Source organism: Octopus bimaculoides, chromosome 8 (genome assembly GCF_046866305.1).
Source record: "Octopus bimaculoides isolate indiv1 chromosome 8, ASM4686630v1, whole genome shotgun sequence".
NCBI lineage: Eukaryota > Metazoa > Mollusca > Cephalopoda > Octopoda > Octopodidae > Octopus > Octopus bimaculoides.
In genome coordinates, this window is record NC_142935.1 from 18,915,922 (window position 1) to 18,932,998 (window position 17,077).

Here is a 17,077-nt window from a genome sequence, read left to right on the forward strand (position 1 = left end):
TATTAAAATACATATATGCCTATATATTTATACAAATATGTTTATTCTTTTATTCTCTCTTAGTACCTCTTTCTCTTACATATTTACCGTATCACCTTATCTCACTTAGGTACTCAATCTCCTCTCACTCCTCAGTGTCAGTCACTCACTTATATACACACACGCATATATACACATTTATATTCCAAACGCTTCTTAAAAATCATTCACAAGCGTTTCACTATTTTTCTCTTTTCGCCATCCCCTCTTTCTTTCGCGTATATCGTTTCACCTTATCTCATGTACACACACGCACACATACTCTCTTTCTCTCTCTCTCTCACTCTTTCTCTTCCTCACTCTCTCTCTCTCTCTCTCTCTCTCTCTCTCTTTCTCTCAACTTACACACACAGGCACAAACACGCACTCTTGTTACCGTTCCCTCATACACATGTCCACACGCATCTATCAACACAGACACATGCACACATTCATGCAATCAAACACGCACATACACAGACACTCACACACGCAAAACCATACAGTCAGCTGTGCATCAGCTTTGGCTTTCTTATTCTTCTCTCTCTTCCGTGAGAGAGAGATATACAGTTTATTTATGTGTGTATATGTGTTAAATTGTATGGTTGCCGCTAAAATCGGTGGCGACTTTCATAATTAACGGAATGGATTACAACAGGACACTTTACAACAGTTAAGTGACACATAACCAAGAGAGGCAAATTAACCATGAAACACGCCGACAAGACACAGGTTTTGTTGTTGGAGAACCTTCGGATTATATCGGAACATCGGAGGCGTTCCATAGCTGAGAACTTGACGTATAGGTAAGTTAGACATCACTAAATATAATATGATATAATATAATATATTATATTATACACACATACACACACACATATTATATATACACACATATGTATGTATATATGGAGAGATAGGTACATACACAAACAGAATAAACAGATACAAAACCATAACAGCTACAAACGAATAGCGGATATATGTGTGTATATATGAAAGCATGTAAACAGACATGTGTATAATGTATGGGTTTGTATAAACATATATATGCCTGTATATATGTGTGTATATGCCCCTCTCTCTCTCTCTCTCTCTCTCTCTCTCTCTCTATATATATATATATATATATATATATATATATATATGTATGTGTGTGTGTGTGTGTGTGTGTGTGTGTGTGTGTGTGTGTATGTATATATATATATATATATATATGTATATATATGTATTTATGTATATATATGTATGTATATATATATATATATGTATGTATAGTTATATATATATGCATGTATGTATGTATATTTATATATATATGTATGTATGTATATTTATATATATATATATATATATATATATATATATATATATATGTGTGTGTGTGTGTGTGTGTGTGTGTGTGTGTGTGTGGTGGATATGTATGTATATAAATGTACATATGTGCATATATTTAGTTAGATATATAGATATACATACAACCATGCTCATTAAAAGCTACATAAACGTATATGTATATACATGTTTATGTATTTGGTATAATGACTCTCCTTAGACAACAATATTTATGTATATACGCAATTTTACACGTGTATACATGTTTGTGGACGTTTGTACCAAAACAAACTAATATGAATATATATTTATATATATATATACTAACACCTACCTGAATACAGGAGTGTTAGGAGGTAGTTATAATTATACACATCACCAAGTCGCTTCAAATACGTCTAGACTTACCTGGCCATCGCTACGTGTGTGTGTATATATATATATATATATTATAGCCATACGTACATAAATATACATCCACGTAAATAATTGATATATACGTATATATACTTCAATCGACCTGTTTTTTTTTTCTTCTCTTCTTGTCTAAACATCAGATTTTGCAATTACCTGTATAGCCACAGACACGCCTCCATACACGCGCAGGCTTCAAACATATATATATTCAGGTACTCCAAACTACCTGACACCCTCAAACATGTGCGTATGTGTACGCAGCATGTGTCAACCCGAAACAAGCAAATCTTTTCTCCAGCCGTGACATTCCTGGTTGGTTTTGATACATATTGTACGTAGGAGTAATGTGACCGATGTGAGACAATTAGTTAACTGAGTGCATAGTTGTGTGGTTATGTACAGGTTTCTGTAATACTAGTGTGAAGACTTACTGTAGTAAACCTGGCCTGCTAGATATAATAACACATTCGCCCTCAAATAACACCATGCTGTTTTAAAAGAAATAACACACTATCTGTATGTGATATTGAATATACCCATGCAAAAATTTACAAGTATACAAATAAATAAAATAAACATGTATGTCGTGTCTGGAACGTCTTTCATGTTTGGTTCACTCGATCAGGAGTGACTTAGAAAACTTCATATTCGTATAACATCATTCTATTTATCCCTAACTCACCCACTTCTCTCTTCATTTCTTATTCTTTTTCTCTTTTCTCTCTATCTCTCTCTATCTCTCTCTTTGCTCTCTCTCTCTCTCACTTTACTCTCTCTCTCTCTCTCTCTCTCTCTCTCTTTCTCTCTTACACTTTCTTTCTTTCTCTTCCTCTCTCTCTCTTTCTACGTTTTTTATATATTTGTTTCCTTTCGAATAATAGTTTTACTTCTTGTCTCTGAGAAATCCAGGTTTGTCCAGAAATATATCAAACATGCATAATAATAATAATAATGATAATAATAATATATATATATATATATATATATATACATCTACCATCAAAATGTACAATCATGCTTATATACATACACACATACGCATATGTTTGTGTGTGTGTGAGTACGTGTGCGTGTATTCATGTGTGTATTTGGGTGTGTGCATATAGATATATATATAGTTTATTCTTAAACAAGATTATTGTTGACACTGATTTCGAGGTGTGGCTAGTTAGTCCATCGTGGCTTAACTGGCCGAAACATCGAAGTCACTGGCAGCAATACCCTTGTTTAAGAATAAACTTGTAATATACAAGAGTACAAACCAAACCTTGAAAATTTCCCTTCAGTACTTCCTGTTTTCACATTTCGCTGTCAGATTACCGTATCTTACACTGTTAATAAAAATAATAAAGATATCGATAAGGCAAAGAAATGAAGAAAAATTATTATTATTATTATTATTATTATTATTATTATTGTTATTATTATTATTATTATTATTATTATTATTATTATTATTATTATTATTATTATTATTATTGAGCTGCCAGAATCAACAGAACTTCTTAAAATGCCTTGTGCTAATTGACGATCCCTGTCGAGATTACCTTTGATTTTGATCTTTTGACCCTTTGATCGATAGAATAAAGTACCTGTCAAGTAGTGGATCGGTGTACTCTACACACTACCTTCCCTCAAAACTGCTCCGCAAGTGCCAATGTTGGAAACCATTAATAAAACATAGGCGGTGAATGGCAAAGTTAAATAGTATCGGACAAAATGCCTTCTGGTATTTCTTTCTATTCAGTACATTATGGGTTAAAATCTGACCGAGGTCAACTTTGCTTTCATCTATCCGATGTTGATAGCATATAGTACTTAAGCGCAGGCGTGGCTGTGTGGTAAGAAGCTTGCTTCCCAACCACGGCTCTGGGTTCAGTCACACTGCGTAGGACCTCGGGCAAGTGTCTTCTACTATAGCCTTGGACTGACCAATACCATGTGATTGGATTTAGTAGAAGCATACTGAAAAAGCCTATCGTATATGCATGTGTGTGTGTGTGTGTGTGTGTGTGTGTGTGTGTCGCCCCACCACTATCACTCGACAACCGATGTTGGTGTGTTTGCGTCCCCGTAACTTAGCGGTTCGGCAAAAGTCACCGATAGAATAACTACCAGGCTAACAAAGAATAAGTCCAGGGATCGATTTGTTCGACTAAAAGGCGGTGCTCCAGCATGGTCTCAGTCAAATAACTGAAATAAATAAAAGAATGAAAGAACACTAATCAAGACAATAGTATTGACTTAACTCCTGCCCCGCTAAAACTGTTGGCCGTGTGCCTAAATTTGAAACAATTGTTATCTTATTATCGTGCTTTAGCACAACAGCTTGCTGGAGAATGTAACAAGTGTCAGCTGTCCACAACAAGAAGATTAAAGTTTACGCTTTTCGTTCAGGCTTCTCGAAATATGCAAAGCATTTGTGATGTTCCACTTAGAACTGCTTTCTATAGATCCACTATCTCCACCAGTTGGAAGAATCGTTAGCACGTCGGACAAAATGCTTTGTGACATTTCGTCCGTTTTTATCTTCCACGTTCAAATTCCTCCAAAATGACTTTGCTTTTCGTCAGTTAGAGTTCAATGAAATAAATACACGGATCGAAGAAATCAACTTATGCCCCCCCCCCCCAGGTCTGCTGTCCTTGAGACCAAATTTGAAACCGTTATTTATTATTATTATTATTATTATTATTATTATTATTATTATTATTATTGTTGTTGTTGTGCAAGCTCTCCTTTTGGGATCAATAGAATATAGTGCCACTGAAGAACTATTGTCAATGTACTCAACTTGTTCCCTTCCCTTTGAAATTCCAAGCCTTGTGACAAAATTAGGAAGAATTATTATGCATGTTCTCCATCATATAAATACTTTTATTCTTCATTTAATTTTTTTTTTAATTTAAATTCCGTTATTTTGATTCTTTTTTCTTGTTGCTTTTGTTTCCTCACAGTTTCTTTTATTCTATATCTCTTCTTTTCTCTTTCTCTCTCTCTGCCTCTCTCTCTCTCTCTCTCTCTCTTCGTTTAAATATTTCAATGTATTAACTATCCGCGCTCATTATTCGCTTTATTTCCTTCTTTTATCTGATGACAGAAATGCTAGACCCGAGAGAAATCCTTACAGGTATTAAGTTTTATGTCTCTAAATTTGAAATCACTAACTTTTTCAACCTCCCGAGATCAATAAAATCACAACCCACTTTTTTCAGCGGGGTCGATCGACCTAATTTACCCCCAATGCACCGAGAGAGCCTTCTTTGTGGACATTTAATCAGTTAAAAATTGCAGCCACATACACTCCCCTCAAATCATACCGTCTTGAGATAAAGGACAAAAACATACGTTGTATAATGTAATTCTAAGAAGATAAGCGCATACTAAACAGACGTCACAACCCTGGTTGAAACTGTACATTTTTACTTAAAAATATGCTCAATATGGTCTGACTTGAGGTTAAACAGCAATAACATTACGCATGTTTTTTTTTCCTTTAATTTGAATTTTAAAATATTAATTAGTGTTTTCATTACGCTCCCTTATTGACTCATTAATTATATTTCATGCTTTCTATGCCTTTATATTTCCTTTTAACTGAATTTACAAGGGAGTTGTCGTTCTTATTGTTGTTGCTGTTTTTATTGCTGCTGTTCATATAATTGTTGTTTAACTCCTCATCAGCGCCTGGATCGAGCTGTGGTTTCATCAATCCCGATAGATCTATGATCATCAGGTTGTTTTTTGGTATGTTATAGTGTCCCTTAGACTGCATTAACACATTGAACAATGTGTCATCTCTTTGAAGATGTTACGGTATGATTTGAGGGAGATTCCGCTGCTATTTCTAACCAAGTCACTAAAATCACGTAGAGGATCCTTGATTAAGCATGCCAAGGATTTATATCTGTATGACAGGTAAAATGTCACAAGTGATATCACCAGAAATATCATGCTATCACTTACCTTCCTTTCACTCTAAATCTTCCCAGAAGATCACGTTAACATAATTGAAAGAACACGCACACACGTTACATATAAAGACACATTCTGTCTCTCCTAATATTTCTATCTGCCCACCTCCCGCACACCCATACACACACACACACACACACATACACACACACACACACACACACACACACACACACACACACACACACACTTCCTCTGTCTCTCTTTCTCGCTCTTTTTCTGTCTCCCCCTCTCTAGCTAACACAAATTCACACACATACAAAATTAATATATAAATACACGCACAAGTTCACAAATCAATAACATACATAAATACATTCACATGCACAGAAATCAATAGATTTTGCATGGCTGTACAAATGCACAATAGTTGATATATGCATGCAATAAAGAGGGTGAGTGTGTTGCTCTAGTGAAAGTTAGATGAGCACTGCTTACTTATCAAAGATGATAAATATACTTCGTGATAATTCTATTGTCGAAGCAGCATGACATCATGTAGTTGTGGAGTTTGTTCTTAAATTAATCTTACATAGATTGAGAAACAACGATTGAGTGAAACGAGAGTCGTAGGTGGAGAAAATAGCCTAAGTTTGCGTTTATGTTTTGTAGTTATAGAAATGTATATAGAATACTTAGCAGATTCGGCATGATAGCATTATATGCGACAACGGTATCTAGACACACTCACACACACACATGCACACACACACACACTCACACACACACACACACACACATGAGGATGTGTATGTCTACACCCTAGTTTCCGAATCCATACTTCCACAATTTTTAAGACAATATGGGCAAGCACACACACACACACACACACACATACACGGACTTAAACACGCACACACAAATGTGTCTGTGTTTGTGCTTATGATGGGTGTGTCTTTGTTTATGTTTACAACGTTTTTCACTAGACCTTAATCTTGTGTGGATTATGCTAACGCCCCTTTATGTCCAGACTCTTGCGGATCCACTATCAAATTCAATAAACAAGTACCAACCTCACTTACGAAAATAAGTTCAGGAATCACATTGATCAACTAAACGCATGAAGGCGGTGACACATCAAAGCCGTAGTCTAATTCCTGAAGGATTAAATATATACACATCCATTTATATATATATATATATATGTGTGTGTGTGTGTGTGCGTGTGTGTGTGTGTGTGTGTGTCTGTCTGTGTGTGTGTGTGTGTGTGTGTGTGTGAGTATCTGCATGTGTGACACATATATATATATGTATAAATAGATGGATTTTCAAATAACATCTACAGTGTTTTGACTCTGGATTTCCAAATGACAATGTAAACTTCAAATAATTATGATATCCTCAACCAGATGAGCACCTACTTGAGTACCCCTTGTTAAGTTATTATTACACATCAGATGATCTTCTAGCTAAGAAACGGATGTAGCATGGATTTTACTTGTTCACTCCTTGAGTTTGTGTGTGTAAATATATATATATATATATATATATATATATATATATATATCGCATTATCGGAGACGAGTTAACAGAGTTTTTAACTCGTCTCTGATGATGGGATACTATTTATTACCCTGAAACAGCTGTGAAACCACCTTTCTATTTACAATTGTCCTACGAATATCAAATTGCCTTGGCCTTGTTATCTTACTTTATCTCGCATATGTGTGTGTGTGTGTGTGTGTGTGTGTGTGTGTGTGTGCGTACGGGTGCGCGCTAAGATATATTAGACGCAGCCACGACTGAATAGGGAATTAGGTTTGCAATCATAAGATCCTGAATTCAAACTGCATTACATAGCAGTTCTAGTGTCATTTATCATTGTCACAATATTCATTCTAAGCCTTATGAGGAACACTGTCTGGACAGAAACTACGTGGAAACCTGTTGCTTGTATTGTGCCCATGACCAAAACCAATTCTACATTGAGCAACTTCGTCTTTCTTTCGGGCATTTTATATATAGTATGATATAATGATTCCAGCTTAGCGGTATGGAGTAAATTAGGAGTGGTTTTTTTTACCACTGCAAGTAGACTTGTGAACCACAAATGGAGGTTGGCTCTTATTCAAAATATGTTCTAGCGAAAAATAGAGCTCTGCTAATGCAGGATTGTAGTATCGGATTCTCTGGAGTCCGTCTATAGATTAAGGAGCAAGTATGCATAAGACTTCACGTTAATTCAATCTGATTAATTTGTACTTCCACTAGTTGTCTTCAACCCATTGTTTAGTTCCTTTGCGTATCATGAATAATAATGGAGACAAATCATCTTATATGATGATAATAATGGTGACGAGGATGATGATAATGAGTAAGGGGAAGTTGGTGATGATGAAGATAGTGATGATAAGAATGATGATGGTGATGATGATGATGGTGATGATAATGATAAGAGTGTTGATGGTGACGACGATGAATTTTTAAGTTCATGGATCAGCCAGTTGACTGTACGAAATTATCTGACTAGTTGAATTAACGTGCAATTGGTTGTTGGTTGAGTATACCATAGAGATGTGTAGTTCAATTCTGTATCAGCGTAACACAATAATAGAAATAAGACTACATCTTTTAATTACAGGTAGTGCTCATGACTATCTCCCATACAGTTTCTGTTTACACACTTGAATTCACGTATGATGGGTCGGCATGAACTTTTGATGAAGACACTTACCGAAGATGTCACGCAGAGGGATCGAACTAAATGTGTGAACTTCATGAGTAAAAACGCACAACATAACTATGCCTCCGTCACTTCCGCGCCTACGTATTCCATGTACACACACACACACACACACACATCTGTCGTAGACACTCACAACCAATTTCTTTTTCTCTCAGTGTCTTACTTTAGAATCTCTCTTACCACACGCAGCCTTCCTATCTTTACATATATGCATGTATGTACATACATATATATATAAACACGCTCACACACACACACATACATACACAAACACACACACACACACACACGCACACACACAAACACACACACACACGCCGCCTCCACATGCGTATTCACACACGTACATATATAGACACACACATCATATTTACTGCGTGTCTCGTTGTTTGTTTGCAATTTCTTTTACTGAACACGTCTATTCTAAATGTTTTCTTCCTTCTCTCTCCTCTCTCCCTCTCTTTCTCTGTCTCTCTCTCTTTCTCTCTGTCTCTCTCTCTCTCTCTGTATCTCCCTTTGTCTCCCCCCCTCTCTCTCTCTCTCTCTCTCTCTCTCTCTCTCGCTGTCTTTGTATTTATCCCTGTATCTTCCGTATTAACAGTAAAATATTTCGTTCATTTATCTATAATATTACATGTACAATTTTTTCGTTTATTTCATTTTTCTTTCCTACACACCCTCACTTACACACACACATGCACAAAACATTTCTTTCTCACTCATCATCTCTCTCTTTTTTTACCCCAGGATCTTTCTACATGCTGTGCTTTTCTAATTTTATTCTCTCGTAACCTGTTACTGACACGCTGTTTTTGCCTCTAACCAACATTCTTTCTTACTCTCACTACATCATCACGTGCATCATATTTCCATTCAGATTTTACCCCACTTCCCACTACGCTACAGCCCTCCTGCTGCCGAAACTTAAATCTTAGCTGGAACTTAAATACCTAACGAATGTTATGGTATTCATACAGAAGTAATCTTATGAGTAAACGTCACGGCTACCTAGTTGGTGGGATCGTCTGTTCGTTGGATATTAGACATTTCAGTACACGTTCTGCTCTTTGAGTTCGAATATTGCCACGAACAACTTTTCCATTCATAATTTTGATATCGATAAATAATGTGTCTAGCTAAGATTGGGGCGTGTGTTCGTATTCTTTTTATTACTTTCGGAAGAATCGTTAGCACATCGGATGATAACCTTAATGGCATTTCGACAGTCTTTATGTTCTGGATTCAAATTCCGTCAAGGTCGACTTTGTCTTTAATCCTTCGGGTTCGATAAAAAAAGTTACAGTTGGGCACTGAGGTGGAAGTAATAGTTACTGGCCTTGTGCTAAACTTTGAAGCCATTATTAAATGGGTGAGTTAGTAGAATCGTTACCACATTGGACAAGACAAATAATGTTATTTTTATTTAATCGGTCTTTACGTTCTGAGTTCAAATTCCACCGATGTTGACTTTGCCTTTCATCCTTTCGGGGTTGGTAAATTAAATACCAGTGAAACACTGGAGTCGATGTAATCGCCTAGACCCCTCGCCACAAATTTCAGGTCACGTGCCTTCAATAGAAAGGATTATTATTATTATTATTATTATTATTATTATTATTATTATTATTATTATCATTATCATCATAAGAAACACATTATAATATTGTGCCATTCTATATTCGACCCGTAAATGACAGTAAGGCTACACATGTCTGTGGGATTCTAGGTCACTTAAACGCTCATTTAACAAAGAAGGATGACATAACCTTTGACCTCAACAACTCAACATTCTTCCTCGCTGTAGAACTTAACAGAGAATAGAGAATACATGTCTTAAATAAATAAACTTGCTTTTGGTTCAATTTTAATACGTGATATTCTGGTTAAAAAGTATTATGTATGTATATATGTATATATGAACGAATGAATGAGTGAATTGATGAATGAATGAATGAATGAATTTTCCACCGACTCATATATCGCTAAGTGCAAGCGATACAGTTGAAAATAAGGAGGTCTCTATTTTACACGAGTGACACAGAATTATTTATTCAATGAAAATACTAACCGTTGTATAACCCATCGCAAACATAAACAATGTTGCTATTAGTAAAGATTACTTGATATGAATTAACTAAAAATAAATATATAAAAAAGCCAACATAGATTTTTTAACCTAATAAATATACAATCATTATATTTATGTCTTAACCGAAATGTTAAAAGTATGTACAACACATCAGTACGAACTTTCTTCCCTATAGAGTAAGTCTCAGAAATGTTATAGTGTTAAATATTGTGTTGCATTTTAGTTTGATCTCTTCATTACAATATCGTTCGTATTTGGGTGATTTCGGACTTCTTTGAAATGAATTAAATAAAAACTAATTATATACCATCGACAGTTATATACAATCGACTTTACTTTCTTCTCATATAAACTTGTAGCCATTTTTATTCACTGTTACATGGTATAGTTTGGGGGAGAAGTTTGCACTTGTAATCGTTTTACAGCACTTCAAAAATTACTCGTGGGAACTTAGTCTCAAACAAGATGACCGAATAACTACAACTGATTGTCCTCCACCAAATACACCCAACAGCTGGGAAGTAATGTTAAACAGGATGACATGCAAGAAAAAAATGTTTCGTCCGATAGGCTTCTGTACGGTAACTGTTTAATACATTTTACCAAAATGGCTTTCATTGATGCGAGTCTAAGGCAAGTAACACTTGCCTAAAGTTTCAGTCAGTGGGAACGAATCCGAAAATATATAAATGGAAAACGTCTTGCCCACACTCGTTTCCTTCGGCTATTTACTGAGGTGAAAATGCGTTGCAGTATATTACCACAGCCCTTTAATGTTCTGATTTCAATTTCGCCGATGTTAAATTTTGCCTTACGTTCCAACGAGATGGATAAGAAAAAGAAATCTGCATTAACTGATGCTGACTACCCATCCTCCGCCCATTTACAAAACTTCTAGCTTTGTGCCCACATTTCAAATTACTTGGGGTGTTATTTTGGCAGAATTGTTTAAGCATCAGAAAAAGATATCTTGTGATATTTCTTTCAAATCTTTACATTCTGAATTCTATTCCACCGACGTCGACTTCGCTTTTAATTATTTCGACGTCGGTAAACTAATTATCTGCTGAGTACTATGGCCGATGTAATAGATTTCCCTCTTCCCTCAAAATTGCTAGCCTTGTACCAAAAATTTTTTAATTAATTTTTTGTTTGGCAGCCTCTTTAGCCCGCCGGACAAAGTGTTTAGCGGCATATCGTCCGTCTTTATGTTCCGAGTTAAAATTCAGCCGTGGCTGATTTTTGCCGTTCATTCTTTTAAGGTGATTAAAATAAGTAACTGTTATCGACATGCACCGCCCCTCAAAATTGCTGATCTTTCGCTAAAATTTGAAACCACTATTATTATTATGTGCCTGTAGTAGAAAGGATTATCATTATTATTATTATTATTATTATTATTATTATTATTATTATTATTATTATTATTATTGAGTGAGAGAGCAGTGCATGCCATCAAAGTGACACTGGGGTAAAATATACGAAGCCTATTATATCCATCATGACTACCCGTCTGACAAGGGTACACCAAGCACATGCATCACGATCAACAGATAAGAATAGCATAGGTTATCCACAATTTGAATTCCTCAACTACCGATGGTGGGGAGCCCTAAAATGAACGATTAGAATAGAAACTGTAGAATTTAGCAGAAAATTAGCGATAGAGAAGACTAGAGTGAGGGAAATCTAGTTAGGAACTCAGAAGAGACACTCTGTAGAAGCATAGTGACCGACGTGGTGGCAGTGAGATTGCTTGTAAACCAATTCTTCAACACCAAGCATGAAGGTTGTATTGTCAGGGTTAGGTCGCGAGCTCTAAAGCAGGAGAGAACGAAAGCCGTTCGATGGGCCCGGGTAACCGAGGCGCAACGTGGTAATAAAACTACAATTGGGTCTTTCAGAGGTCGGGACGTGGTGCGTGGTGGCCCGGCGGCGAAGGTGAATTTCACTTCCTACATCGATGGCATCCTGCGGCTTTCAGCTAGGGACGTGGATTTCTACGAAGTACCGATAACAGCTGAAGACATATATGACGCATTGGCTAGTTGCACGAGGGAGAGGTCACAGGGCTTGGATGTTCTGCCCTTCGAGCTTTATATACATATGCCAGACTTGTTTGGTAAACTTTTGGAAAACATCTACCGCAACTGGCAGCAGAATGGGAGAATAAGCTGAGGTGTGGTGCGGTTACTGAGAAAGGATCCGAACAAGGGTGACATTGTCGATAACTTTAGGCCGGTAACTCTGTTAAATGCACATTACAAAATTTTGGCCAAAGTGTTAGCAAAAAGGTTGGCGCTTGTCGTTGACAGACTGGTGGGTGATGCGCAGACTTGCGCTATACCCAGCAGAACTATACATGACAACCTCCACCTCACGTGATAGATCATAGAGAGAGTTAGTAAAGAAGCAGTCTTGGGTGGAGCCCTGGTCCATTTGGATTTATTGAAAACTCTTGATAGGGCCGACCACCTTTACTTGGAGGCTATCCTCAAATATTATTATCATTGTTATTATTATAAAGGCGGTGAGCTAGCAGAATCGTTAGCACGCCCAGCAAAATGCTTAACGTCCTTACGTTCTGTGTTCAAATTCCACCGAGGTCGCCTTTGCCTTTCATTCTTTCAGGATCGATAAATTAAGCACCAGTCAAGTACTTGGGTTGATGTGATCGACTATCCTCTCCCAGCAAAATTGCAGGCCTTGTGTTATGTAGTAGAATGTATTATTATTATTATTATTATTATTATTATTATTATTATTATTATTATTATTATTATTATGTGGTGAAAGTTCACAGCTTGGTTTGCTGGGCATGATGGAAAGTGTCGGCTGCCCACAGCCAGCAGACTATTGTGACACTTGTTTACTGGTCACGCTTCAAGATCCCTGCAAAAATTCTTGCAGTTCCAAGCAAAGTTGATTTCGTGGGTATTCTACCTTCACACTTGCACCGATCTTTTATTGTCATGCTGGTACTTGAGTGATTATTATTATTATTATTATTATTATTATTATTATTATTATTATTATTATTATTATTATTATTGAGTGAGAGAACAGGGCATGCCATCAAAGTGACACTGGGGTAAAATATACAAAGCCCAGTATGCCCATCATGACTACTCGTCTGATAAGGGTACAACAGGCACATGCACCACAACCATATGTGCACGACATGGCGATCTCATATCAAGATAAACAGCGCATGACCTCGCAGGTTGAGTAGCCCATCCCGCTAAAAAGGTCCCTGAATAAGGTTCGTTTAAGGATGTTGAGCAAAACACTCATGTTTCCAAAGGTGAATTATTCAAACCCAAAAGAATTCCTCTCAACACATGGCTATGATGCCTCCCCCACTACTTCTGCTCATGATCAGAGATGCACATATCGTCAGCCACCAAGGGACATGCTCAACTGTTTAAGGTCAAACAACTGACAAGCAAATCTGTGGTATTAAGCAGAATATTTTCTGTAGCCCATTTTTTATACCAAAACAAAACAATGTACATGATAACATTTCCAATCAATTAAGATCGGAAACCGTGGGAGCCACTACCTGGTACCGCATATTATTATTATTATTATTATTATTATTATTATTATTATTATTATTATTATTATTATTATTATTATTATTATTATCATTATTTACATTATTATTTACATTATATTCATTTGGATCTCCAGAAGTTATTATTTTGGTAAGATGATAACGATATTTGGCCTTAAACTAAATGCCACATAATATTTTTATTCATTCGTCTGTATTAGTTGAAGTAGAAGAATTCTAATGTTGTGTCGTATTGCCCCATGGTCATTTCCGAAAGGGTAGATTAATAGCTATGTTGCTATGTTGCTTACAACGATAAATAGTAGTTAGCATGTATGAGATGCAGTGTGACAATCTTGACATGTGCTTTCTCCGTTGTCAAGCCTATTCGTGTACGTCTGTTGATTCTGATGGTGGACATAATGGAGGCAGAAAAGGTGATCGCAGTGAATGAAGTCGCTTGCAGTCAATGATACAGGCGTCAGAAATACAACGAGGTCGACACTTAATCTAATATAAAAATCGTCTAAAATAATTGTCATTGCAACAACAAGAGATGGTCGATATAAATGATGGCCTTATACTATACCTTAAGCTATCTACTTGGTTCCTCCATTGTTTGCAATCCAATCCTCTACGGTGTCAATGCTGATTTCTATCTTTCGAAACTGATAAAATAAATATCACTAATACATTGCAGTCTGTTCACTTAAATGAATTACAAAAACGAATAAATTACAAACTCAGTCACGTATGTAAGCTGAACTAAAAAGCATTATTATTAATATTATTGCTGTTGTTGTTGTTGTTGTTGTTGTTGTTGGTGTTGTTGTTGTTGTTGTTGTTGTTATCATTATCATCATCGTTATTTATGGTTTCTTTTCATTATAACTTCATTTCAGCTGCCTTAGTACCGGGCATTCTCCGGAGGCCAAGAGTAGCGAGGGCACTTTTGTTTTCCTATGCATGCTAAAATTATCACCACATTCATTCCATTTTAAATGGAGAGTGCTCTCCGTAGTTTATGGGCTGTACCCATCAAGGTTATCTTCTGTAGCTCACGGAGATTGGAGTTACCAGGGAGTTGCTCAATATACTTCTCAGCTCCCTTCTTTAGCATTCCCAACACACCAATTACTACTGGTGTTATCGTAGTACTAAGCTTCTACATTTTCGTGATTTCACTTTGCAGATCTTTCCAGTGAGAAAGATTTTCGTATTCCTTTCTTGAGACATTTTGATCTTATGGGACAGACATATATATTAACAGACAAGTTCCTCTTTTGTAGTCCTTGATCACAATGTCTGGTCGATTAAAGTCAATTTTTCTGTCTGTTTGTATTGGTAAATTCCAAAGGATGGTGACGCCCTCACCATTTACTACATCCTCTGGATGGTGCCTCTACCAATAATCATGGGATTTAATTTTGTAGTACTTAGAAGCATTCCATGTTATTATTATTATTATTATTATTATTATTATTATTATTATTATTATTATTATTATTATTGTTGTTGTTGTTATTTACTTTTAATCTCCATGTTTGTTGCTATCATTTGCCGAGACATATCCAGCGTCCTAGCGCGAGTGAGCGATGAGAGATGTTACAGTATGACTGAAAGCTTGGGGAGGAGATGTGTCACGAGCAGTTGCACAAAAATTGCTGGCCAATAATAATAATAATAATAATAATAATAATAATAATAATAATAATAATAATAATAATTATAATCCTTTCTGCTATAGGCACAAGGCCTGAAATTTTGTGGGAGGGAACTAGTCGATTATCGATTACATCGACCCCAGTGCGTAACTGGTACTTAATTTATCGACCCCGAAAGGGTGAAAGCAATGTCAACTTCGGTAGAATTTGAACTCAGAATGTAAAACTAGAGGAAATGCTGCTGAGCATATTGTCAAATTAAAGATCCCTCTGGATGGAAAAAGTCGAAGACACTCCGTGGGATTCGAACTACATCTTTTGTAAACATGAGAAGCGTTCTACCACTGGACTAAACCACTCGTTTAAATTTCTCTTTCGTCTAGTAGAACACCTGTCATATTTGAGATGTGGGTTCGAGTTTCTTTAACGTTTTCTAAGTGATTTTACTCCCACTTATACGCTATTACTTGCAGTTTTATCTGCTTCGAGATCCACTGTTCCAAAAAAAAAAAAAATTAACTTTCTTTCGAAGTTTATCAAAATACTTATAACGACAACTAGTTTAATTAGTGTTTGTGGTACCTCGTTTTGTGTAATTTTAGACTTAGTAATAGCTTATACTGGGTGGCTCAGTGGAGTTCGATAATTGTAGTATTTATTTTCATATCGTATCTGCTAATTGCTTCCAACTTATTAGGCGTGCGTATGAAAGAACTTTAAATGTCTTGTTTCAAACATTCAGTATTCAAAAAGAAAAAGTAATAAGATAAATCATAATCAATGCCATAATCCAATTCCACTGTTCTCACAATCTCGCAGAGAGTCAATCAACAGCAATGTTATTTTACCAAGGGCAATAATTTCTATATTTCCTTCTCTCCAGATGACTGTAATTCTATCAGATCATAGCCATAAAGGCTAGTCAATAATTTAGTTTTTAATTAAGTGGCAGTATCGTCATGTAAATTACCAAAGATCGTAATTACTCTGAAAATCTCAGCCACGGGAGAAAGAGAGTTTTTGATTACTCGTTTATTTGTACTAACTGTCCATATGCCGGATTTCAAATTATGTGACCTGTCTAGCTATTTATTTCTCACACATTTAGAATGGACAGCCATTTAAAACGAGAATCTTTATTTTCCAATCCGAATGCCTTGCTATAAAAATAAATGCAGAAATCTTTTTGTTTTTATTCATTCATTTATTTCTGAGAGCAGAAAAACACGGTTGGTCAAATGTTAGCTTTTACATGGATGGCATCAATGCTGTAACAGTAGCGTAACTTGAGTGTTTACCGCCAGAGGCCGCACTTGTTTTCGCTTCCATCTCCCCAC

The 17,077-nt window shown here is 36.1% G+C and overlaps 1 protein-coding gene across 6 annotated transcripts in view; it reads left to right on the forward strand.

Moving 5' to 3' along the window:
- LOC106878173 (uncharacterized) overlaps window positions 1-17,077 on the forward strand; it is a 1,399,830-nt gene that overhangs the window by 417,119 nt on the left and 965,634 nt on the right. For 2 of the 6 annotated variants that reach the window (XR_016242815.1, XM_089356160.1), the window contains exon 1: window positions 477-824. The exons of 1 other annotated variant lie outside the window; for it this stretch is intronic. Coding sequence is in view for 4 of the 5 variants with exons in the window: in XM_089356160.1 (XP_089212286.1) it covers window positions 727-824 (98 nt within the window). In the remaining variant the exon portion in view is untranslated. Of the gene's footprint in view, window positions 1-107; window positions 825-4,870; window positions 4,901-17,077 lie in introns of those variants that run through there. 3 more of the 6 variants (XM_052969981.2, XM_089356159.1, XM_052969982.2) reach the window with 3 other exon arrangements.